Source organism: Cavia porcellus, unplaced genomic scaffold (assembly GCF_034190915.1).
Source record: "Cavia porcellus strain 051 isolate PalLab524CR breed Dunkin Hartley unplaced genomic scaffold, mCavPor4.1 scaffold_2, whole genome shotgun sequence".
In the NCBI taxonomy this organism is placed as follows: domain Eukaryota; kingdom Metazoa; phylum Chordata; class Mammalia; order Rodentia; family Caviidae; genus Cavia; species Cavia porcellus.
In genome coordinates, this window is record NW_026947485.1 from 92,003,780 (window position 1) to 92,027,653 (window position 23,874).

The window sequence follows — 23,874 nt, forward strand, 5'->3', positions numbered from 1 at the left end:
GTATGTAATTGTTCTCCTTACAACCTCCAAACTACAACACTTTTTTTTGAGACCAGGTCTCATTATGTAGCCAAGGCTGGCATCAAAATCAAACCAATCCTCTAGCCTCAGCCTCCCAAGTGCTAGAATTTTTTTTTAACTTTTTTTTTTTTTTGGTCTTTTTCTTTTTTTTTTATCGGTACCAGGGATCGAACTCACGACTGCCTGCTTGCAAGGTAGGCGTTTATGCCACTGAGCTAAATCCCCAGCCCCTCAAGTGCTAGAATTACACATGTATGTTACCATGCCCAGCTGTTTAACCTTTTAAACTATGATCTGTTTTCTAAAGTGGCTGTGCATTTTTTTTATTCCCACACTTTTCATCCCTTTCCCCCTGCACACAGAAGGACATCATCCACAAGTGACAGGAGGCAAGAGGAGTTGGGGAGCCAGGACAGAGTGAACTCTAAATGGACAAGTCCATGGGCCAGGGGGTCATCCTGGACTATGATGGTTTGGAGAAACTCCACCCACCAACTCATTATGAGATGCTAGGTATGTTTTTTCAGCCTCCCCAAAACTCATTTTCCTTTGTGTTGAGGGGATATCATGTTAGGGATGCTGGGAGGATTTCAGAAATGCTGACTTAATGCTTAGTGCCCTGTAAGATCTCGGGGCTGGTGAGCTTCTGTTATCATTCCTAGCAGCACCCTCTGCCCTTCAGTCTGTTAGCCTCAGGCGCAGTCTGCTTCCAATCAAATCGGGGCACTTCAGAGCTCCAAAAGAAGACCACAGGCTGCAGAGAGAGAGGATTACTCACACTAGAGACTACACCACTGGGTAAACAAGCAACCAGACCACTTAGGAGCGAACTTGGCTTTGTCCAGACAGTTTCTTCTCTGTCCCCTTCTGTCACTCTGTGTTGCTGGCTGGCTGGCTCCAATCTCCCCCAGCAGAACCCCATGAGTCCTAAGAACCTCCAGGAGCATCCAAGGAGTCACAAATTACCCGGCCTGGGCTCAAAATTCCAATCTTCCTTCTTCAGCCTCCCAGATTACTGGGATCACAGGCATGTTAACACTGTGCCCAGTGGTTTCCTTTTTAAACAAAAGAGCTAATTCCTTCCCAGAGTTCCCCTGTAGACATTCACTTACCTCTCACCAGCAAGGACTCATCAGGGCATTCCCCTTACCCAGTGGTGCACAGAGGCAACAGATGCTTCAGCCTGTCTTAACTCTGGCCACAGATCATTCCTGACACTGAAGGAAGGACTCAAAACTAAACCAGCAGGGCCGGGGATTTAGCTCAGCAGTATGAGCGCCTGCATTGCAAATGTGTAGTAGTGAGTTCTATCCCCAGTACCAAAAAAAAAAACCTAAGCCAGCAAAGAAGGGAACTGGCTGCCCCTTCACTGAAGGAGGCTTTTCACTGATCAGAGGGAAGAAACAGAGCCCAGAAAAGCCAAGACCTTCACCCAAAGCCACATGCATCTTTGAAAACTCAGCTCTGTGGCCCAGCAAGACACCCCTTCTTCTCCACAGGGCATCTCTAAGCTCCACAGGACAGGAGCTTATCCCCAGAACTCTGCACCTGGCCACAGGCATGAGATGGACAAAGTTAACACCATGCAGATTAACAGGCCCATGGCCCAACTGCACCTCACTTACCTGTAAGTCTTCCTCCATCTTGGGGAACCAAAGCACTCCTAGCACCTGGCAAAACTTTAGCAGGACCCCAGTGCCTGACCCACAGTATCTCTGTAGCTCTCTGGACACCAGCCAAACTGCCTCATTCCCCAGAACTGACCTCATGCTTCCAAAGAGCCTCAGGATGCCTGCGGTCTGTGTGCAGCCTCAGGTTTCTGTTCTAATGCCAGCAGAAGAAACAGCCTGGGCAGGGTAAGCACCAAGCCCAAGCAGCCCTCCCCACCGACACTCTGTCCTACAGTCTTCTTCCCCACTAGGCAGGCCCTGCCTCACAAGAAACCAAGTGCCACCCCTAACTGCTGAGATGAGACCCAAGCCTACCTGTCTTCCCGACTCCCAACAATCTGAGAATCCCTCCAGGAAACACTCACACTCTATTTCAGTTTCATGCCAGACTCCTGGAAAGTGAACTTCATGGGAGGGGCTAAGAACATCTCTGAAGTCCATTCCACTGCTTAAAAGGGATGTGGAGAGCTCACAGCTAGGCTGGGGTTTATATAACTCAGAGGAAGATAGTCACCCACTCTGGCCTCTGCATAATCACTAACAGCAAAGGCTCCCAGTGAACAGGGACCCAGACTGCGACAGAAGACAAAACAGCACTTTGCTTCCACTTCCAGATTGTGCTTCCAGGTCAGACATCTATTTAATACGTGACAGCAGGCAAGGTGAACAGGTTAGAAACAGCCTCGGTGGCCAGACCCAGGACATCCCTGCTCATTCCTCTTCCTTCCCAGAGGACCCTGTGTGATGACTGTGACCCACTCATTCAGGCTGAAGATCCCACGCAAGGCTTTTGTTCTTATTCAGGCTCCGCCCACCATTTTTTTTCCTGTTTATTCAACCACAGGAGCTCAGTATCATGAAGAAAGAAAGGGGGCCTTGGTTTATTTAGTTCTCTTCCCCTGCCTAACCTGGGTGGAGCAGTCATTGCAGCTAACAGCTCTAAACTTTCCTTGCTGAAGTTGTCAGAATGGTGCTCCCACTCTTCAGAGCTTGAAAGTTTCCCTACCTTGAAAGCATGCAGGCTACAGGGCTTCATGAACAGAGTGGAATTTTCCATTTATAGAATAATAATCTTCATACCACTTTGGGGCCTGCGTTCTCGTGGTTAGGAGCTCAAGTTCAATGTCAGCAAACCTGCCAGGCTTCTGCGGGAGCCCCACAGCACTCAAGCTCTTTTATTTATTTTTGGTGGGAGAGGGGGAGGAAATAAAGGATGACTTTTTAACTTGAGTGCCAACATAAACTTGAAAAGGAACTGCACTGGCAAAAGCAGAGAATATTACTGCCTGGTCTCAGATCTTATATCAAACCACAGTGGCCTAGGAAATGAGGAAGAGCCTGAAAAACATACCTTCAAGTCCTAACCTGACAGGTGCTTGTAACAAGCATCACTTTACTGCCTTGAATCCTTACCAGCGCCTACAAGCGGGCTCTGGGCTGCCCTTCGGAGCCCAACTAGTATCTCCTCTTCCAACTTCCCCATGCTCAGCAACTGGGCTCCAAGGATGCGCATCTCACTCTGAAATCTCTTCTAGGCCATGGTGTGGTGTAAAGGCTACCCAGTCAAGAGAGATGAGGCCCAAGCTGGGAGAGCAGCACCCTGAGATGGCGCCCAGTCCCACTTCCCACGACTTTTTTGCTAATGTTAGGGAGAAGTGGGGAGGGGAAAAGAATCATCAAGGCTGAGAGGTGGCTGGACGAGCCCTGTGGCATCATCCGGTCGCCCAACCCCAGCCCCAGACTGGCAAGGAAGACAAGTCCGCTCACCTGCTCAGACCCAGAACCTTGAACTTGGGCGAAGGCGGGTCCCAGTGGCCACCCCGCCCCCTCCGACTTTCCCTCACCTCCCAGCTGTGCGCGCCGCGCTAGCCCTCCCCACACCACCCCCCGCCCGGCCCCCACCAATCAGCACGCTGAGCGGCGCCCGCGGCACTGGGACTCTGGTCTGCAGCCAGTTAGAGCAGCGGCCCGAGGCGGCGCCTCGCCCCCGCCTTGCTGGCAGAATGAGGCAGCCCGCAGCTGGGGAGGACGTGGGGCGTGGGGCGTGGGGTGCGGGGCGCGGGAGCTGGAGCAAGCGCTCTCACTGCCCGTCGGCCTCCGCCCCGCCTCCGTCCGGGGCGCGGGCGAGGTGGCCTGGGCGGGGGAGCGCAAGGGGCAGGGCCGCGGCGGCGAGGAGGGGCGCAAGGAGGAGCGTGCCCGATAAAAGGCTGCGAGGCGGCCCCACCCCGCGGCTGGCCGGCGGCAGGCTCGGCGGGTTCCTTCCGTCCTGCCCGCGCCGGCGGCAGGGAGGTGGCGCACGGCCCGCAGCCAGCCCATGGAGGCTTTTCCTTGGGCACCTAGCTCGCCCCACCGCGGCCGCGCCCCCGCGCCCATGGCACTCATGCCTAGCGCCCGCCTCGTAAACACCCCGAGCCCGGCTCACTCGCAGCCCTTCAGCTCTTGGAACGACTACCTGGGGCTCGCCACGCTCATCACCAAGGCGGTGGACGGCGAGTCGCGATTCGCTTGCGCCCGCGGCGGGGACAGCGGCAGCGGCGGTCCCCAGCCCTCCTCTTCCTTGTCGTCCTGCTGCTCCTCCGACGTGGGGACCGGACTCGGGACTCTGGGGCCGCCTGACTACGATGAGGACGACGACGACGACGACGACGACAGTGACGAGCCGGGGTCCCGGGGCCGCTACCTGAGGGACGCACTGGAGCTGCGCGCGCTGGAGCTACGCGCGGGCACCGCGGAGGCCGGAATGCTAGAAGAGCGCTTCGCCGAGCTGAGCCCGTTCGCGGGTCGCGCCGCAGCGGTACTGCTGGGCTGCGCGCCTGTCGCCGCGACCGCCGAGGCGGCGCCGCAGGAAGAACGGGCCCCAGAGTGGGCATCTGTGCCCCGGCTGCAGACGACCTCCGGAGCGGCCGCAGCCCGCCTATTGAAACCGGAGCTGCAGGTGTGCGTGTTCTGCCGGAACAACAAGGAGGCGGTGGCGCTCTACACCACCCACATTCTTAAGAGCCCCGACGGGCGAGTGCTGTGCCCCGTGCTGCGCCGCTACACGTGCCCCCTGTGCGGCGCCAGCGGCGACAACGCGCACACCATCAAGTACTGCCCTCTCTCCAAAGTGTCGCCGCCGCTCGCCACGCGTCCGCTGCCTCGCAGCGCCAGAGACGGCCTGCCCGGCAAGAAGCTGCGCTGAGCGCGTCGGCTGGCGTCTCCTTCACCGATGCCCCCAGGGTCGCCGCCAACTGGCCGGTGTTCCTCCTGCGCTGCTGGGGAAGCGAGGACCTCAAGAGCTAACTCAATTTGGGATGTCGTGGTGGTCGATCTTTCAGAAACAGCTGCCTGTGTGGAGTATTTTGCTGTTGAGACCCACGCTAAAAATCTTGATTTGTATTTAGTTTCCAGTTTGCTCATTCACAACAGCGACGCCTGGTTGTGTGTTCCAGAGAAATACGGCAAGGAGAGGCGCTATTTACTGTATACATCGATATATTTTAGATGCACATCAGTATGAACTGTCTCACTTTAATCTTCAATGTTTCATTTTACAAACGGAGGCACTTTACTAGGTCTAGAATATTTTTTTAATAGCCTCTAATCTGAATTTGGGAGATTTTACGGAATGTTGGCAAAATTACTATTTTATTGTTTGATGCAGTTAGTATTTTAGTTAGGTTAAACAAGCCCTTAGTGGCTGCGTTTGAGAAGTGTCGGTTTTAGTACACTTGCCCTTGTTTGGGTGCGTATTCCCTCCTTGTGGCTTGTTTCTGTCCTAGCTGGGCGTGTGACGGGCACAGTATGTAGCAAGTAGAACACAGCTCCTTATCTTTTTATGTACCAGATCTCTTACAACTAGCAACTAGCCTTTCCTCCTAAAAAAAACTGTGCCAAGTCATAATCGTGTATACACTTGGAAATGGTGCTGTTTAAAAATGTGTATTTATATAGTAACAGTATATGAATTTCCCCTGTAACTCCTACTTGGCATTTTCTTTACACACCAACCATCCCCTATTTTCAGTTAACAATCATTTGTGATACTAAGATCAAGAGAGGGAGGCAAGAAAGCAGTGTTAGCTCACTATGAACTACTCAATTTCAGGGTTCCTGTGTAATAAGAGAAAAGCCCGTTACAGCTGTTGCTTCTCAAAATAGAAGATAGGAGACAAATGTAATTAATAATTTGTATTCAAAAAGGTCCTACTGTGGCCTGTTTAGCTTCAAGCATGAGAGGCACACCAAGATAAACACAGAAGGAACTAAACTGTTGGGCTGGAGGGTAAGGGCACTCTTACTGAAGATAACTGCTCTGCTTCTGGAACTCCTCCAGTTACCCGTGAAATTAAAACCGGGATCCTTTAGGCGAAGGTTTCTAGCCCCCGCATTACTTTCCACCACCATTTTTAATCCACCATGCTAAATGCTAAGGCATGTGGCTGCCTACCATCAAGATAGATGGAGTTGAAAACAGAAATGAACTAAGAATTTATCCGAACTGTACAAAACACCACTATCTGCAAGTACCAGGAAGAGATTTAGTCTATCTATACAGCTTTCAGCTGGAGAATTTAACTAGGGTATTAGGAGTCAGACTGCTTCAATATTAAATAGCTAACTTCCTCCACAGTAAACTGGCTTGGTATGAAACACTCATTTGAAGGTGTAACAGATGAGATAAATGCTAGGTAGCTAGAAGCCTTTTTGGTCAAAGGTAAGATCCATCAGAACAGACAGAAATGATGGATAGGTATATTCTTAAGTAAATCCACCCATTAGTCTTACTTCCTCAGACCAGAGAACCACAGATTTGACTAGGTTACTTAGGTAGCCTAGTAACTTACTAGGGGCTGGGGATTTAGCTCAGCGGCATAAGTGCCTGCCTTGCAAGCATGTGGTCTTGAGTTCGATCCCTGGTACCGGTAAAATACAAAAAAAAAAAAAAATTTAACTTTTTAAGGGTAGGGAGGCCAGTAAAAAACACACTATCTAATTAAATTAGCTTTGTCTTGGGGCAAATTTAAGTTCCTGTTTCTTCCACTGCTCTGTTCTACCTTTTCAAAGGGGTTTCTATGAACACATCAGTGAGTGAATTCTTCAGGCCAAAAAGACTAGATAGATGGCAGGATCAATTTCAGCTATTTTGAAATGTTCTTAGAATCACAGACTGTTCCTAAGATCAGGGATTATGCCATAGGCACCTGACAAAAACTTGCTATTCTGGTATCACTATTTTACTAGAAATGGGAACCCCAAGAATGGAGTTCATCTGCAGTCCTGAAGTCAAGATTGGCGCAGAGATCCTGCATCAACCAATTGGAAACACATCCTATCACCACACCCCGTATCAAATTTGCTTCAGTTTTCCAACTTACTGAAATACTGAGCTAAAACATTAAGTTACTACTAGTTAGTTTTCCAGAGTTTTATGGGAAATTAGGCTTAACTACATTCATTTAAAAGTAATTCCTGGAATACAATGTGAAGCATTCTGCAAAATTTAATTAGTATAAAGAAATCTAAAGTTTGAAAACATAAAAGTAAAAACAAAATTATTGATGTGAACATGCAGCTATTCTGCTAAGTAACAAACCAGTAATATGAAATCCTCAAGTTGCTTTACAAGGGTGAAGACCAGGCTGCCCTCACCTGTTCACTTCTGTTCTTGTATTCCCAATGGCTGGCATGCCCCCCCCTTCCCAGTCCTTTAGAAGTTGCAGTAGTATTTGCTTTGATTAAAACAACTTTTCAATTTACTGAACCAAAACTTCTTAAAATTTCTCCATAAATATATCCAAGGAAAAAAATTTGCTAGTCTTCTCACGGTAGGAGAAAGATTTCCTCCAAGGTCCTATATATTTCAATTATAAATACACACACTGCAGTGTACAGTCAAATGCCTTTGGTAAAAGGCACCAACAGTTTTCTATCTAACATGCCACACAGAGGCTCAATTTCTGGCAGGCCTAAAGGCCTTATGATGTCTCCACCCTCAGATCGGTATTAACAGCAAAGCTCTTCTCATTTAAAAATGCCGACGGCTTAGGAACATGGGGACCATTGAGCATACTGGTGAGTAGGCTGCTTGTTCAGTCTTCTTTAAGAGTACCTAACAGGTAACTAGAGAAACAGGGTTGGGACCTAGATAGTAGAAATGAGCTGGATCACAAAGCAACAGGATCAGACTGTTTTGTCCTCTGCTTGTGCTCTAGGTTCTAACACCCAGGACCAAGAAAAGTTGAGAGAACAGAATGTCTGAGAAATGGTGCAAGCAGAAAGGTTGTGCCTGCAGACTAGCCTTAAAACCCGCTATAGGTACCTCCGCAACTTTTAAAAAGGTCTGATTACAAGAACTGTCTGATGGAACTTACCTGTGATGTCACATGTATAGTTCTGTACACTAGGAATAAATTCTACCAGGTTACTCCAAATACAATCTTTGAAGTAAAGTTTTTACTTAATAAAAGAAAAGGCCCTCTCCCCACAAAGACCTTTCCTAACTTCTACATGTGTGAAATACTAGAATTTAATAAGTGTTAAAAAGTGGTCTTATTCTTGGTAACATCAAACAAAACCTCTGACCTTATACCACCAAGGTGACACACACCTCACACTTGTACATAAGCCTAGCGGACAGCATTACAAGAAAACTAGGAATTTCATTAATAAAGAGAATGTTCAAGAGGAAACACCCTAGCTGTATTTGCTTTCTGTTGTACTTAGGTTATTTGATACTGAACACAGGTAAGTTCAATGGCATTGACAACATTTCAAATTCAACTGGATATGCAAACTTCTCTGTAATCACAAGTCAACACTAAAGTTCTGTGAGTATTTTATTTTTCAATGAAGAAAGAAAACAGCAAGTTCTGTGTTGGCTTCAATACGACCAAATAGTTATTCTTTAACATAACTATTACACTCCAAAATTGAAGTCAACACAGTCATTACTACAAATTACTTGTTGACTCTATCCTGAAAAGAAAGAAAATTAGGAAAACGAATTTAAACAATTTCTCCAAGCCACATTTATAAATATTGTCATTTAAAATGCTTGAAAGGCATGAATTCTCCATTAATGGAAAGCAGTTTCCTATTGGCAACAGAAAAAAACAACTCAGCAATAGTTTACCAATTGTTTCAAATGTAAAAGCTGTAGTTTCAGGGTTTGCACTTCAGCAGTACTGCCATTACAATAAAGACTGCAAACTGCTTTATACTCACCTCAAGTAAAATCTACAGAAAATCCCACTGACTCCAATGTTTACTGTACTTATAGTGAACCTAAAAACTTTCTAAATTTAGTTAATAGTAAATAACCTCAAAAGACCTAAAGAAGTTTATGTTTCAATTGCTAATGGTGTGAAAACTGTATCAGATCCACTGGTTTAGAGTCTTCAAACACATTTCTTTAATAAAACCTTACCTCATTCCAAATTAATATCAAATATTTCAAAATTGGAAGAAAAAAAAGCTCTGTTCTATACCAAGATACAGGTATTACTCGGTACCTGATAGGTTCACATTGTAAATTTATTTTTCTTTTTTCCTTTCTTTTTTTTTTTTTTTTTTTTTTTTTTGTAAACAAATGATTGATGAAATAATGCAACACCTTAGATTCCAGAAAATGGCATGGTTTCCCACCCCTCTATGGATAGGGTGCATGATCAATCTATTATATAGGATTAATATAAGTTCATGCTTTTTGTGTTATGGTGAAACATTAAAGAATCCAATTTAGATTGCAGCACAAGTATAATAATCCTTGAATGTGATCAAACCTATATAAGAATTTAAATCTGTTATCTTGGGACTTTTAACGTCGTACCGTGGTCCATCCATCTTCATCAGTCTCATTCTTAGTGCGACGAAGGGACTCTCGATCTTTATCAGCTCTCCATGAGGGCTTCTCTTTTTCACCTTCCCTTTCTCGGTCTCTTTCTCGGTCTCGGTCTCTTTCCCTTTCCCTTTCCCGGTCCCGGTCCCGGTCCCGGTCCCGGTCTCGCTCCCGGTCTCGGTCTCGCTCCCGGTCTCGGTCTCGCTCCCGGTCCCGGTCTCTTTCTCTTTCTCTGTCTCTTTCCCGGTCTCGATCTCGATCTCGGTCTCGGTCTCGGTCTCTTTCTCTTTCCCGGTCTCTTGACAGAGCTGGGGGAGGAACACGCCGAGGGGGATCCCGCTCTTCTGCCCGGTCATCTTTCCTGTCATCAGCACGTCTCCAAGAGCTTACTAAAAAGTTCAATTTAGTAAGTTAACAAAGTTTTAAGTTTGCACTGTCTACTGGCTGGACCTAACCACAACCCAAGCTAATCTCTGCCTTGAATTACAAGAAATCCTTTACTGAGTAACAACTAGAATGCAGAACCACAAGAAAATAAACTCCTGAATGATTGAACTAAAATAACTACTAACCAAACTAAAATAACTAAAATAAAACTCTATGCATGTAAATTATTTATACAGTTCCTGCAAACATTTGTGACAGGGCTATAATTCACTACCAGATGAATTTGACTGCCCTATCACAGCTTGTGCTACCAGTGGTACATGCATGACTATCTGAAAAAAGGACTGCTACTGTGGGCACAACAAAAACAATGCAATCAGGACATTTTGTGCACTGTCCACAAATCAGACACTTTTGCATATAATGTGAATTAATTGAATGAAAATTTTGGGTTAACAGTATTTTTATTTGGGCAGTAATTACCCAAATTCAAGCAGTAAACTAGATTATAAGCTTTTAAATTAACTTTATTAGTAAAAAGATCAACAATTAGATCTATTTATATCTATTTATATTATATCTATTATATCTACAAGCCACCCAATGGGACAGTCTAGTATGTACTATCAGTGGTTCAAACTGGTGCGAACATGTTATAGGCTTATTACCGCGTGTGGTGGCTTACAACTGTAATTCCAGCACTCGAGAGGCTGAGGCAGGAGGATTGTTGTGAGTTTGAGACCAGCCTAGGCTACAAAGTGAGCTCAAGGCCAGCCTGAACTGCATAACAAGACCCTGTCTCAAAAAGACAAAACAAACAAAAAATACGCTTACATGTAACTCAAAATCTGAAGACAAGCAGAAATCATTGGTCTAGAAATATTCTAGCAGTTATAAAATCTTTAAAACAAGGTAACAAAAATCTGGCCCAATGAAAAATTTTAAACTAAAAGATGTGGTGTCTGTCACATGCTTGTGATCCCAGCATTATTCAGAAGGCTGAAGCTAGAGGATCACCCTGAGTTTGAGGCCAGCCTGGGCTAGATAATGAGTTCAAAGTTAGACTGAACTACACATAGCCTCAAAAACAGACAAAAATAAACTAAACATGACAGCTATAAACATGCCTTTGTTTTTGTTTGTTTGTTTGTTTGAAGTACCACTGTGTAGTTCAGGCCATCCTGAATGCACTATCAAGCCCAGGATGACCTTAAACTCACAGCAGTTCTCTTGCCTCAGCCTCCTGCGTGATGGGATTACAGGCCTGCACTATGCCCAGCTCTAATATGACTTTAATAGTTTTTAAATATGGCAATAATAGCCTTATGATGCTGCTGTGCAGACAAATGGGATGAAGCTCAACAGACATTTTAAATATACTAAATTTTTTTTTTTAACTAAAGCTTCAACTCTTACAATTTTAAAGAAAGAACACTGACATTTTGTGCTTTTCTGCTAGTACCCGTTTTACTGGTTTTCTGAGACAGGCTTCTGAACTCACAGTGTAGCCCAAACTGACCCTGAACTCTGAAGCCATTCTCCTGCCTCCATCTCCAGAGTGCTAGGGATTTGAGGTACGTGCCACCACACCTAGCTAGGACCCATATTTACGGTTTTTTAGGGGGTTTTTTTGGAGACAAGATTCTGTTATATATTCCAGGCTTGCCTTGAACTTGAAGTGATCCTCCTGCCTCAGCCTCCCAAGTGTTGAGGTGACAAACGTGTGCTATCACACCCAGGAGACCTTACTTTTAAATAATAAACTGTGCCTTCATTTTCACTAAATAAAATTTATCAATTTGTTATTGTTCAATCTAGTCTATTGCTATACTTTGAATTTAGAGATGAGCTCATTTCACAGCTTGACCACAAGCTGTAAACTGAAAAAGTAACAACTGTTATTTTTGGTATTCAAATAAATTCACAAATATCTAAAGGAGTCATGTTCTCCAGCACACCAGCAGCTGAATAAAACATACCTTCATCACGTTCAGATCTGAGTGGTGGCCCTCTCCGGTCTCTGTCATCTCTTGGGTCTCGTCGATCTCTTAGATCACGCCGATCATCTCTCTCCCGACGACGGTCATCCCGATCTCTATCATCTCGGCGACTCGAATCTCTCCAGCTCGAAGATTCTTCAGCTGGTCCTCTTCTCCAGCCACCTTCATCCCTGTAGCCATTTTTAAAAACTAAGTTCTTGCTGTTGATTGACTAGATGGTAATTTTAAGTACACACATCACACCCAAGTTGCTGTTCAGAGTTTACCAATGTAATAGGAACAAAAGTTTAAACTCTGTACTTGACTTCAATTTTATACGTCAGTTGTGGAGTAAATGACATCTAGATTTGTATTATTCCACATGGTAACCACCACCCATATGGGCAGCTACCTAAATTTAACTGAAATAAAATTGAGGCAGATCCTCAGTAGCATTAAAAGCATTCCACATGCTCAAATGCCAAATGTGATTGCTGGCTACTAGTCTGGACAGTACACATACAGAACAACTAAACCCTGTAGGAAATCATTCTGGGCAGTGCTCATCTAATTTATCAATGCAAAGTCACTTGGGCAAAAAATTAACGAACTAGAACTTTTTCTGAACGTGGTCTCACTATAATATATAGTCCAGGCAGGCCTGAAACTCACTGGCCTTGAACTGATGGCAACCCTTCTGCCCAAAGGCTGGAATTACAGGCCTGTGCCACAACATCTCGCACTAACTGTAATTTTTATCACTAACAAAAGTAAAGGGCTTTTGATAACTTAAGAGCAAAAAACAACTTGATTATTCATTTAAAAAAAAAAAATCAATGATCTGTAAAGAACCCTAAAAACTGCTAAATTACCAGTTATGCAACCTACAGGCTGCCACCAGTTTAAGCCCCCGTGTTCTTATTTAAAAGGAAATATTCAATTAAATAAGCTCTAAAATGTTGTTAGTCTACGACAAACAGAGAAAAGGAGCTGAAGAGCACAATTTCTCAAAAATAGTTGAGAATATAATAGGAAAAGCATTAAGAAAATCCTAACTGCCTTAAACTCTACCAGTAGTTTACTGAGAATATCCTACCTGGGTCTCCTGAAACGATCCTCACGATCTGCATCTCTTTCTCTATCCCTTTCCCGTTCAGGGTCCTTGTCATTCTCCTCACGATCCTGACCGTCTCTGTCCCTTTCTTTATCCCTATCCCAGTCACGTTCTTCTGATGGCCTTGTTTCTCGAGGTGGACCCCAGCTCTCTTCTCTGGCTTTTTCTTTCTCTCTCCATCCACCTGAGTTTTTAAAAAGAAAACAAACCAAAAAAATTTTTTACATTCAAGTAAATTGGCAAATAAAGCCATCTTATGGTGGCATTAACTCAACACCATTTTTAAAAGACACAACTTGATTTAAAACCATGTTAAAGTCATGGATATTGCTGTATAAAATACCCATTGTTGGCAGTTTCCTGACACATGTATGGGAATGCTCGATTTTTCCAGTTGTAATCAGAGATTTTGAGTATAAAATCTGTACTAATGGTAAACAGGCTGCTCATTTATGGGGAAAACAACTTTTCCTAGAGAATTAGAGGTCTGAGGTTTTTTCTCCTGTGATACTAAGGGATGAATTCATGTCTCCTGCATATAAGCAAGCAAAACTACCACTGAGCTAGATCTTCGTCTTTTCTGTTTTTACTTGGAGACAGGGGCTTGCTAAGTTGCCTAAGCAAGACTCAAGATGCCACTGACTTTGGACTCTGGGGTACCTCATATTTATAGGTGTGTCACTGCACTCAGCTATAGCATGAATTCATTTATACCTCAAATTATTTTCAGAGCCTTCACCAAAAAGAAAAAACAAAACAAAACTTTCATATTCCTGTCATACACCAATCATCACCCTCCAGCTAGTCCTGAAACAAAGATAAAATGCTTTGATCATGCCAGAATCTCCCACAGGGAATCCAAGATTTCAATGAAAGCATACTGTGATTACAAAGTTAATGGCTGTTTATTATTGTCGTAACACTGTTACTGCCATGTGCCAAAGCACTAACCCTACCAAACAAAGTCCTCTACCAAAATTGACTCATTTAACTGTAGCCATGGCTCTGAACTAACATTCAATATTGTCAGATTCTATACTTGCTAAACTCTGTAAGCTCAAAATAGGGCACTTGCACATGAATAAAGCATAAAAGTAGCAAAACAAAGCAACAAAAATGAGTCAACTAGCATACACAATACTAGCCAAAGTTGGCAGCCCTGTTTCAGCTATTATAAACAAATGTCTGTTTAAAGAACTATTTGCTGAATTCTACATTTTGCAATTTTTTAAATATCTGCTGCTTAAAACAACTACCCAGTATTAATGCTGAAGTGCTATATAGTGTCCTCAAGCACAAGAACATTATATATCTTAGAAAGGAAACACATGTATTAGACAAACTTTGTTCAGGATTCACTTCTAACACTGCTGGCAATGCTAATTTATCAGTATTACATTTTAAGTAGGGCTATGTAATGACTGGCTAACAAAAATTTTGTAATCAAAGAACACAACTTTGTATCTCTTCTAGGATTTAACTTTACAGAACTTACCCTATTTTATGTAAGATACAGAGAAGTTAAGTTACTCCAGGTCACAGAGCTGACAGTGGAATGCTACAAGATTAGAATAAGAGAGTGGTACAAAAAGAAGCCACTAAGTAAGAAAGGAAGCTCTGAACTTAGAACGGACTCTATAAAATAATACCCACTGGGAGTAAGACAATCATCAGGCACCAGTGAAGAGACAGGACCAAGAACTCAAAGAAAGTCAGGTGTGGTGGTTGCATGCCTGCCATCCCAGCACTTGGGAGGGCAGAGGCAGGAGGATCATTCTGAGTTTGGGGCCAGCCTGGTTACACAATGAGTTCAAGGCCAGCCTGAACTGCATAGTGGACCTTATCTCAAAGGACCAAAACAAAGGAAAAAAGAAGTGGGGAGGGGGAAAGACAAAGAAGGAAATCAGGAGGAGAAGCAGAAGCAGCAGCAGCAGCAGCAGCAGAAGCTCAAAGAAATGATGATAGTGGCCAAAGCTCAAATAGGGTTAATGCATAAGTAGGTGGATTTAAGAAATCTTTTAAAAAGGCAAAAATCGGGGCTGGGGATTTAGCTCAGCAGCATAAGCGCCTGCCTTGCAAGCAGGCAGTCGTGAGTTCGATCCCTGGTACCGATAAACACGAAAAAGAAAAAAAAAGGCAAAAATCAAAGATTTCATGTAAAGAATGAAACAAAACCTAGAGTAAAAGGGAATTCTCAGAGTGGTACCCCCTAAAGAGAAAAGCAGGTGTGTGTTTTTTGGGAAGGCAATGAATACCATTTTGCAAAGGTTGAGTATAAAGTGTCAATAGGCTTGTAACTGAAGTTGAGCTGTACATACAATATGTACTTGTCATCTGCATGCAGTAATCAAAAGATGTTAACAGAAATGTGTCATAGACAGATACACAATTTATCAAAGTTAATAAACTGTAAAAACATAAGCAGACTCAGGACTAAGAAAGTAACAAAATAAAACCTTCCATGTATAATAGTATGTGGGCAGTGTATGAACAAATACTTAAATAGGGTATTTTGACTTCTAGTTATTTTTAAGAGGAGGTAGGTCCTGAAAGAACTTAATGGATGGGTGCAAAAAGACCCTCCAAAGCAGCAGTTGAAGGACAGAAGGAAAAAAAGACTATCACTAAAGACAGGAAAAGTATTTATCTTGGAGTGTGGTACTCCAGTCACTGCTGAAAGCACGTAAGGAAAAAGACCCACTTATACTAAAAGTGACCAGATAGCCCAATCTGTCAGTATTCATTAAAATTTCATTCCCTACATGTGAACACATCAAATCGATTCCATAAAGCATCTGAACTAAATACAAGAATTTTACCTGGCTTAACATATGGTCTCCATGGACCAGGTCGGGAAATCCGATCATCATCCATATTTCTCCAAGACCCCCTGTCATCATCTGTACCTCGCCTGGAGATCCTATCATCATCAACATTCCTCCAAGGTCCTCGGTCATCATCCAACCCTCGCCTGGGACCCCGGTCATCATCCAGGCCCCGTCTAGGACCCCGGTCATCATCAGCATTCCGCCAGGATGATCGTTCATCATCAGCACCTCCCCTCCTCAGCACCCGGTCCTCATCCATCCCACGTCTTGGTCCTCTGTCCTCATCAGCTGTTCGCCAGCTTCCTCTGTCATCATCCAGTCCTCGTCTAAGTGGTCTGTCGTCATCTGCGTGACGCCAGCTTCCCCTATCGTCATCGCCAATTCTCCTGGGAGGCCTGTCGTCATCACCAATTCGCCTGGCAGGCCTGTCGTCATCGCCAATTCGCCTGGGAGGCCTGTCATCATCTGCGTTACGCCAAGAAGGTCGGTCATCATCTGTTCCACGACGAGAAAAGCGATCTTCATCAGGACCACGTCTGGGTCCTCTATCATCATCCATGCCGCGCCTGGGTACCCGATCATCATCTGGTCTATGAGAATGCTCTCTCTCATCATCATCTCCCAAGCGCCGTGGGCGATCTTCATCTCTTCTATGAAGCCTCTCATCATCTCGTCCTTCTCCACGTCTCCACTCCCTACAGAGGAACAAGCAACACATTTTTAAAGTTTTTTTCAAAAAGCCAATTGATATATTGATATATTTGGGGAAACTGTTTGACTCTTAACAAAAAAAAAAAAAAATCACCAGTCTAATAAATTCATTAATCCTGATTCTTAAAAGAATCTTTACTAAGTTAAATAAAAGACCTGGTATCCTACACAAACACATAAACCAAAACAGCAATAGCCTAAAAGCTGGCTATTGCCATTCGTGCTTCCCCAAAAACATGCTGGCAGCTGCTAAATCTTTTACAACAATCTGCCTAAACCCAGTTTCTGAATGGACATTAAAGCTTACATTCTTGCCTACAACAGTCCTTATTTTAAAGGATGGTTCAATGTACTTACAAATCTAGAGGAAAAATGTTATGGAACTGTTCATTCTTACCACCTAAACTGTTAGATCAGGCAACAAAAAAGAGGGGGAAAGTAGTTACTTTTCAAGATATTTATGTCAGTCATCATGATAATGTTTAAATATATTATAAATGTCCAGTAACAGTTAAAAGACAAGTATGTAATTATTCATGGCTCTCCTTTCTTCATCACTACAAAATCAATCAGATTTTGTTAAAAACCACAAGATGTATGACTAGGAGAATATATATTTTCACAGCTTCACTTACTTCTCGGGTGGGCCTCTCCTCCACTCAGAGTCAGCTTCAGGTCCCTTTCTCCACGTGCCTTCTGAGTCTCTATCTCCCCAACGAGAGTCCTGCAATAGCAAACAGGGCAAGAGGCACCACAGTGACAATGGTTTATTATTAGCACTAGAATCACCAAATATTTTCAAACTTAACTTCCAAATGTTTAAATGCAAGCATATATTTTAAAAATATCCTTTCTAAATCTGAAATCAGACCGACAGCACAGCAAAACTATTATTCTCATACACTGTGGACAGCTTTATAAACAAGATGAAACACCTAATCAAAGCATAAAAAAGTAGACTAAATGCAATGTCTAATGGAATAGTTATATTAACTAGTATTTTCTCAAAGCATTGGGCTGCGATTAAAAAATTCAGGAAGAGCCAATGTGGTAGCACACATCTATAACCTCACCACCCAAGACAGTGAGGCTGGCATGACTGTAGTGTACCCTACATAAGCAAAACCCTGTATCAAAAAGCCAAGGAAAAAAAACTGGAAATAACAAATATACTCAGCATCCCTAATAGTTAAAGTGCAAATGTGGTCTCACTTCTTATGGATGAATGTAAACACTGCTCAGAAACACCTTCTGATGCAATTATACTGTTCCAATAAAGGCAATCAAAGGTTACAATCAGGCAAGTAGAACTTTCTGGTTGATATTTTAAAACAAGACTTGGCAGTACAGTGGACAGATTAAAATAAAAACCTACAAGCTAGGAGTGATCCTCAATCACAAGTACATTTCCTGAGTAAGAGACCCTTAAGTACCCTGACAATGAAACCCTCTAAAAATCACAGATGAGAAGCTGAGGGACACAAACAGGGCCAGGTAAAAAGTCTGTCCCTTGCCATCACATCCAGCTCTGGACTGTATCTTAAGATGAAGGGTATCCTAAGAAATTTTCTAAAGTAGCCACAGAGAGAAAATACCAACATACAGTCAATGTAACTGTCACTGCTATGGGGAAACGTCCATATCCAGAAGACCATGTTACTACCACCCTCACATCCACCTGTCAGTAGGACTTAACAAAGAAGTCAGTGATTAGAGGATATAATAAAAATGTCAGAACCTCACACAAGGTTTTTAAGGATGCTACAGTAGCTGTAAAGAATTAACATTACCAAGTTTTTTGTTTGTTTGTTTGTTTTGTTTTTTGTCTTTTTCCTTTTTATCGGTACCAGGGATCGAACTCACGACTGCCTGCCTGCAAGGCAGGTGCTTATGCCGCCGAGCTAAATCTCCAGCCCCCAACATTACCAAGTTTTTTAAGGCCAAGAGATCAGAATGTGGTTTACTGGTAAAATATAAACTGAACCAGATTCAGGCAACCTGGCACCCCCTCCCACAAAAAAAAAAAAAATGACAAGAGTAAAACATTAAAAGATATAATGAATAGGGCTGGGGATTTAGCTCAGCAGCATAAGCGCCTGCCTTGCAAGCAGGCAGTTGTGAGTTCGATCCCTGGTACCGATAAAAAAGAAAAAGACAAAAAAAGAAAAAGAAAAAAGATATAATGAAGACGATTTAGAGCAAAACCAGAAAAAGGAGAAACATTTCCTTAAAGAAATTTTCTTTTGGTACTGGGGATGGAACTCACGACCTAGTGCTTTTCACACAGGTGCTTATAGCAAGCTAAAACCCTGGCCCCTTCCTGAAAGAAATTTTGTCTTCTCTAAAGAAACTAAATTCAAAGGATGAAAATGAAAAAATAAAAGGGGGGAGGGGGGAATATTGTACAGAATAAGCCTAAACATAGTCTTAGGTGAAATTACTAAATTTCTTTCATGGTAAAGATAAAGAAAATTCCAGGGGAGGCTGAGGCCGGAGGATTACTGAGAGTTGAAGGGCAGCTTGAACTGCATAGCGAGACCATGTCTCAAAAAGACCAAAAAAAAACACATGAAACTAGAAACCTAGAAGTTTCCACAGACTAAAACAATCTACAGAAGTAACAAGACCACTAACAAAACCTTAGTCTCTATGATATTGTATACAAAAAGAAACAAAGTAAAGATCTTCATGTTTCTAAGATGATTTTAAACTAGCCAAACAAAACCATGGTTCAACTATGAGAAAGAAATCCTTTTGAGGCACACATGGAAAAAAAAAAAACTGGATATAACTGAGATATAGACAACAGAAACATCTGCAAAGAGAAAAACATGACATAGTACAAACATATTTGGGCCTAAATGTTTGCTAAAATGACTATAAAACATAAAGCAAGCACCAAAGAGCTCCATGTAGAATCATATAATGATCTTGATACAAAAACTTCCAGCTTGTTGCAGTAAGACATCTATAAAGCCATGAAGATACCACATTTTGAAAAAACATCAACCACGTCAATGATGTAGAGAACACGTGGCAGGGGGGTGACTGTGGAGACTAACAAGGGGACCAGGAAACAATAGAAAAATCTGCAATAAGGCAAAAATGTAAAGTCCTGTGATATGTAGGTAACAAATCATGAATTAGGACACAAAATTCAAGAGCTGTAACAGAATATACCGTTCTCATGCATATTAGAAGTAAATTCTCTACCATCTAGGAGTAGAGTTAACCTGCAGGTGGAGTCAGAAGCTTTAGTGGGCTGGGAATCTGCCAACACACGTCTAGGGGTGCTTACGTGGCTAGCTCACGAAACAGAACCAGTGTCAACCTCTTAAGTAGTAGTAAAGCAATTATTTCTACACTCACCTTCCTAGAAAGTGAATCATCGCCAAGTCTTCTCTCTTCCTCTCTACGACGCTCTCGTTCTTCAATTTCCAACTCCCTTTGGCGTTTTTTCCTTTCCACTTCTTCTAGTTTCTTGACCCGCTCCTGATATTCTCGAAGCTCTTCCTCACGTTTTGCTCGTTCAGCACGTTCTCTCTCTTCTCGCTCTGTAAAATATATTTGGTTACTAAGCGTGCCTTACACTAGCACCTTTTCTGTAATGCCAGTCCACTTTTCTGGCACTAAACAAGAATCACAGACTAGAAGTAAATTTTAAGAATTTTAAAATAGCTGGTAATCAGCTAATGGTGGACAATACTAAGAAAAGCAAGTATGCTGCTCAAGTTTTCTAACAGTCAGGAGGCTAGAAACCCTCTTTCCGTTCTTGCACAGCTGGGACTCCAGATACAAGACCACCTGACACCTTCATCTGTCAACCATTACTCAATAAATGCTAACACCTACAAAAAATACAGTAATAAAAACTGAAAATTTACATATTTAAAATAACATCAAATGTATAAAAACAAGTTCACAGATGCAGTATCTTCACATATATAACAAACTAGTTCAAAGAACCCAGTTAACTATTGCTAAAAGGCCAGTCATCTGTGTTCTTATATTTGCTAAGACTGCCAGTATTAACTGCACTCTTCTTCTCCCATTTCAGCCTATATGATTACCTTTTATCATTTGTTCTTCTGCCCTCCTCTGCTCTTCCTCTTCTTTTTCTCTATAGTAAGTTACTCTGCGTTCTTCTTTACGTTGCCTCTTGCGTTCCTCCAAGCGATTATGCCTTTCTTCTGATAATCGCTCTTCAAACTGTTTAAGTTTTTCCTGCAGTTGAACAGTCACAAAGAAAAAAAAAATTACTCAAAAGACTCACAATTGCTCGGGATTTAGCTCAGCAGCATAAGGGCCTGCCTTGCAAACAGGCAGTCATGAGTTCAATCCCTGGTATCAATTAAAAAAAAAAAAAAAAAGACTCAGTCTCTTGGAACCACAGAAAGGAACTTCCAACTTAAAAACCCTCAATTCCCAAATGAGTATGTCAAAATATAAAAAATTTAGATGTCAGAGTTGGGTGAAATGATATACACTGCTCACAAGGCAAGTTCATGCCCATCCAGGGCACCTACCAAGACCCTGTCTCAAAAATAACAAGGGATAGAGATGTGACGCAGCACTTCTTGGATTCAATCCCCAATACTTCTGGGTAAAGGGAAGACATTTAAGATTGTCGATATTATCTAACTCAGTGGCCATCTCTTTAAACAAACTAGAATTTTAACACCAACATACTTGTATCTAGGTTTTTCATTCCTGATTTAAACAGTAAACAAAAGCTTGTTACCAAAGGAAACTAAGGTAGGCAACTGTCACCTTTATTCATCTGGTTGACTATTTTTCCTTATAAAATATTCCCCCTGAAATGCTATTACAATATAATTTGACTAATAATTAGACATGTAATTCAAAGCAGGATTTACTATTTTGAAAAGAGACTACTTAAGGTAAAAGTTCACAAACTTTCTCTAAAACCAGTATCCTCACCTCATATACAGACTGCCGGGCAGCTTTGAGTCGCATCACAAATAAATCTCTGTCTTCAAGCATTCGTGACATTCTATTTTTATGTTCAAGAGCCTTTTCCCGTTCTAGCTGCATAGTGGTAATCTGCAAGTACGTAACATACAGTTAAATTTCAAAGCATGTTCTGTTTATCCCCAATTACTAGCAGATATTCTTTAAAAATTAGAAGCCACTCTTTCCCACTTTCCATCTTGTCATACAACAGCAGTTTCCTACGATGGCAATTAGAGACAAAAGACAAATGAAAGCAAGCCTGGAGCATCTACAGACAGCTTTTATTTAACCCAAAGATATCTAAAATTTTTATGAAAAGAAATATATACAGTAAAATGAAATAAGTATCATGTGTTTTAATAAGCACAGTGGTTTAGTTTTTAAAGTCATGTTCTCTGAAAACAGCTAGAAGCTGAAGATACATATATTAAAAGAGGGTGGGGGTTTAGCTGAATGGTTTAAGTACCTGCCTGGCAAGCATGAGGCTGTGAGTTTGATCCCCAGTAACACCTCACCACCACCACCAAAAAAGTAGGGCAGAATGCTACAAGTTCAAGGTTAGCCTGAACTACTTCAAAGACCCTATCTCAAAAAAAAAAAAAAAGCCCCAGATCATTGTATGCATGTTAGCTGATCTGTAGCACTCTTCTATTTCTATTTAGCTTTATATTATATATTGAGAATCACCACAAAAATTCTCTTTTCCATTAAAAACTTAAAGAAAGAATAACACTGTCTCAATGGCAACCATCAGATGACACAGAATTACAAGACTGATTGCCACCCCAAGATCCCCACAGGTTTTTGTTAACTCTTGCTAAGGTTACTTTTAAAACTACTATCAGTGTAATCTGTTCTACATTTTTGGCCACTATAAGCATTTACAAACCATTTTTATTTTGTGGAGGGGCTGGGAATGAAACTCAGAATCTCACATTTGCCAGGCAAGCACTGTGGTAAACCCTGTTTTTATACCAGAAGATCAGTATTATGTAGACCAACAATACTACACAGTGAGGTATCTAGTCACAAAGACTACATCATTTATAGGAAATACCCAGAACAGTAAATCTAAAGACAAAAAGTGGACTAGTAGTTCCCTAACGCTAAGGTGGTAAGAAGGAAATGGAGACTAAAAATTACTGCTAAAAGGTATAGGATTTTTGGGGTGTATTCTGGAATTAAGATTGTGGTGACTGTTGTACAGTTCAAGCAAAAACTATGAATTATATACCCATGCCATATAATTAACCCATTTAAAAATATTTTTAAATAAGCTTTCTAGTTGTGTTTTAGTATATTAATCCCTTGTGAAATTTTCTATTTTTCCACCAATCTGTTACTAAGCAGTCATTAAAACACCATTTTCAACGATCAATTTTGAAACCCTGGTTTCATTAATGGCAGAGGATTTAAAGTTTAAAATCTAAAATACAGGGGCTGGGGATTTAGCTCAGCGGCACAAGCACCTGCCTTGCAAGCAGGCAGCCGTGAGTTTGATCCCCGGTACCAATAAAAAAGAAAAAGACAAAAAACAAAATCTAAAATACAGTCAAATAAAACAACTTACTCTTTCTTCTTCTTGTTGTTCCCACAAATCCATATCCTTAATCCTTTGTTCCTCGTAAGCACTCTTTATCAAAGGAATCTCTTCTAAACGTTTAGCTCTTTCAAAATAGTCAATCTGAGTGACATCAAAGCATATGGCATTTTTAAAAGGATCTCTTTTAACTCATCTTTATAACACATTAGTTCATTGATCTTTTCTTTCCATTTACCTTCTTTTCTTGATTCTTTAAGCGTTCTTGAAGTTCTTTCTTTTCTTTTTCCAGCTGTTCAACTTGTTTAGCCATGATGAAATCTGGATCCAATTCTTCAAGGTCCTAAAAGAAAATACAAGTATGTTCTCCTCCTTAGTAACACACTTAGCAGTCAACAAATCTGACTGCACTCTAGAATCAAAATTGCTAAATTGCTGTTTCACAAGTGCTTCTTTTGGGGGTGTGTTCTTTTGGTGCCAATTTAGGAAATACAAAGCTACTATACAATAGTACAGGGGGTTTTTTTGCTACGTAGCTTATGTTGGGCTTGAACTCACAACAATTTTGACTCAGCTGCCCCAAGTGCTAGGATTACAGGTGTGCACCAACACACCCATACTTAATAACCTTGTTTCTATTTCTGACTCGTACAGTTTATAGTCAAACTCTACCACTGTAAGATTAGTGGTTAAAAGGTACAGAGCAATTAAAACTAAATGCTTTTAGATTGAGTTAATAAAGCTGGCAGTAACGAAATGTATGAAATAACCAAACAACTGAATAAAAGATTCTTATGTTCTAAAAAGACCTGGATAAAATTCAGATCTTAC

The 23,874-nt window shown here is 42.1% G+C and overlaps 2 protein-coding genes across 2 annotated transcripts in view; one reads left to right on the forward strand and one right to left on the reverse strand.

The window, feature by feature from the left end:
- Positions 1-3,805: 3,805 nt before the first annotated feature.
- Positions 3,806-9,248, forward strand: Nanos1 (nanos C2HC-type zinc finger 1). Its single transcript, XM_063244822.1, has one exon. The coding sequence runs from the start codon at positions 4,006-4,008 to the stop codon at positions 4,870-4,872; it is 867 nt and encodes a 288-aa protein (XP_063100892.1). The 5' UTR covers positions 3,806-4,005; the 3' UTR covers positions 4,873-9,248.
- The window catches only part of Eif3a (eukaryotic translation initiation factor 3 subunit A), a 37,971-nt gene continuing 22,588 nt past the window's right edge, over positions 8,492-23,874 (reverse strand). The window contains exons 13-22 of the mRNA XM_063244821.1: positions 23,282-23,386; positions 23,074-23,187; positions 21,471-21,593; positions 20,600-20,753; positions 19,899-20,083; positions 17,165-17,253; positions 15,810-16,513; positions 12,973-13,174; positions 11,877-12,067; positions 8,492-9,899 (exon numbers count right to left, since the gene is read on the reverse strand). Of these exons, the coding sequence (XP_063100891.1) occupies positions 9,490-9,899; positions 11,877-12,067; positions 12,973-13,174; positions 15,810-16,513; positions 17,165-17,253; positions 19,899-20,083; positions 20,600-20,753; positions 21,471-21,593; positions 23,074-23,187; positions 23,282-23,386 (2,277 nt within the window). The 3' untranslated portion in view covers positions 8,492-9,489. The remainder of the gene's footprint in view (positions 9,900-11,876; positions 12,068-12,972; positions 13,175-15,809; positions 16,514-17,164; positions 17,254-19,898; positions 20,084-20,599; positions 20,754-21,470; positions 21,594-23,073; positions 23,188-23,281; positions 23,387-23,874) is intronic.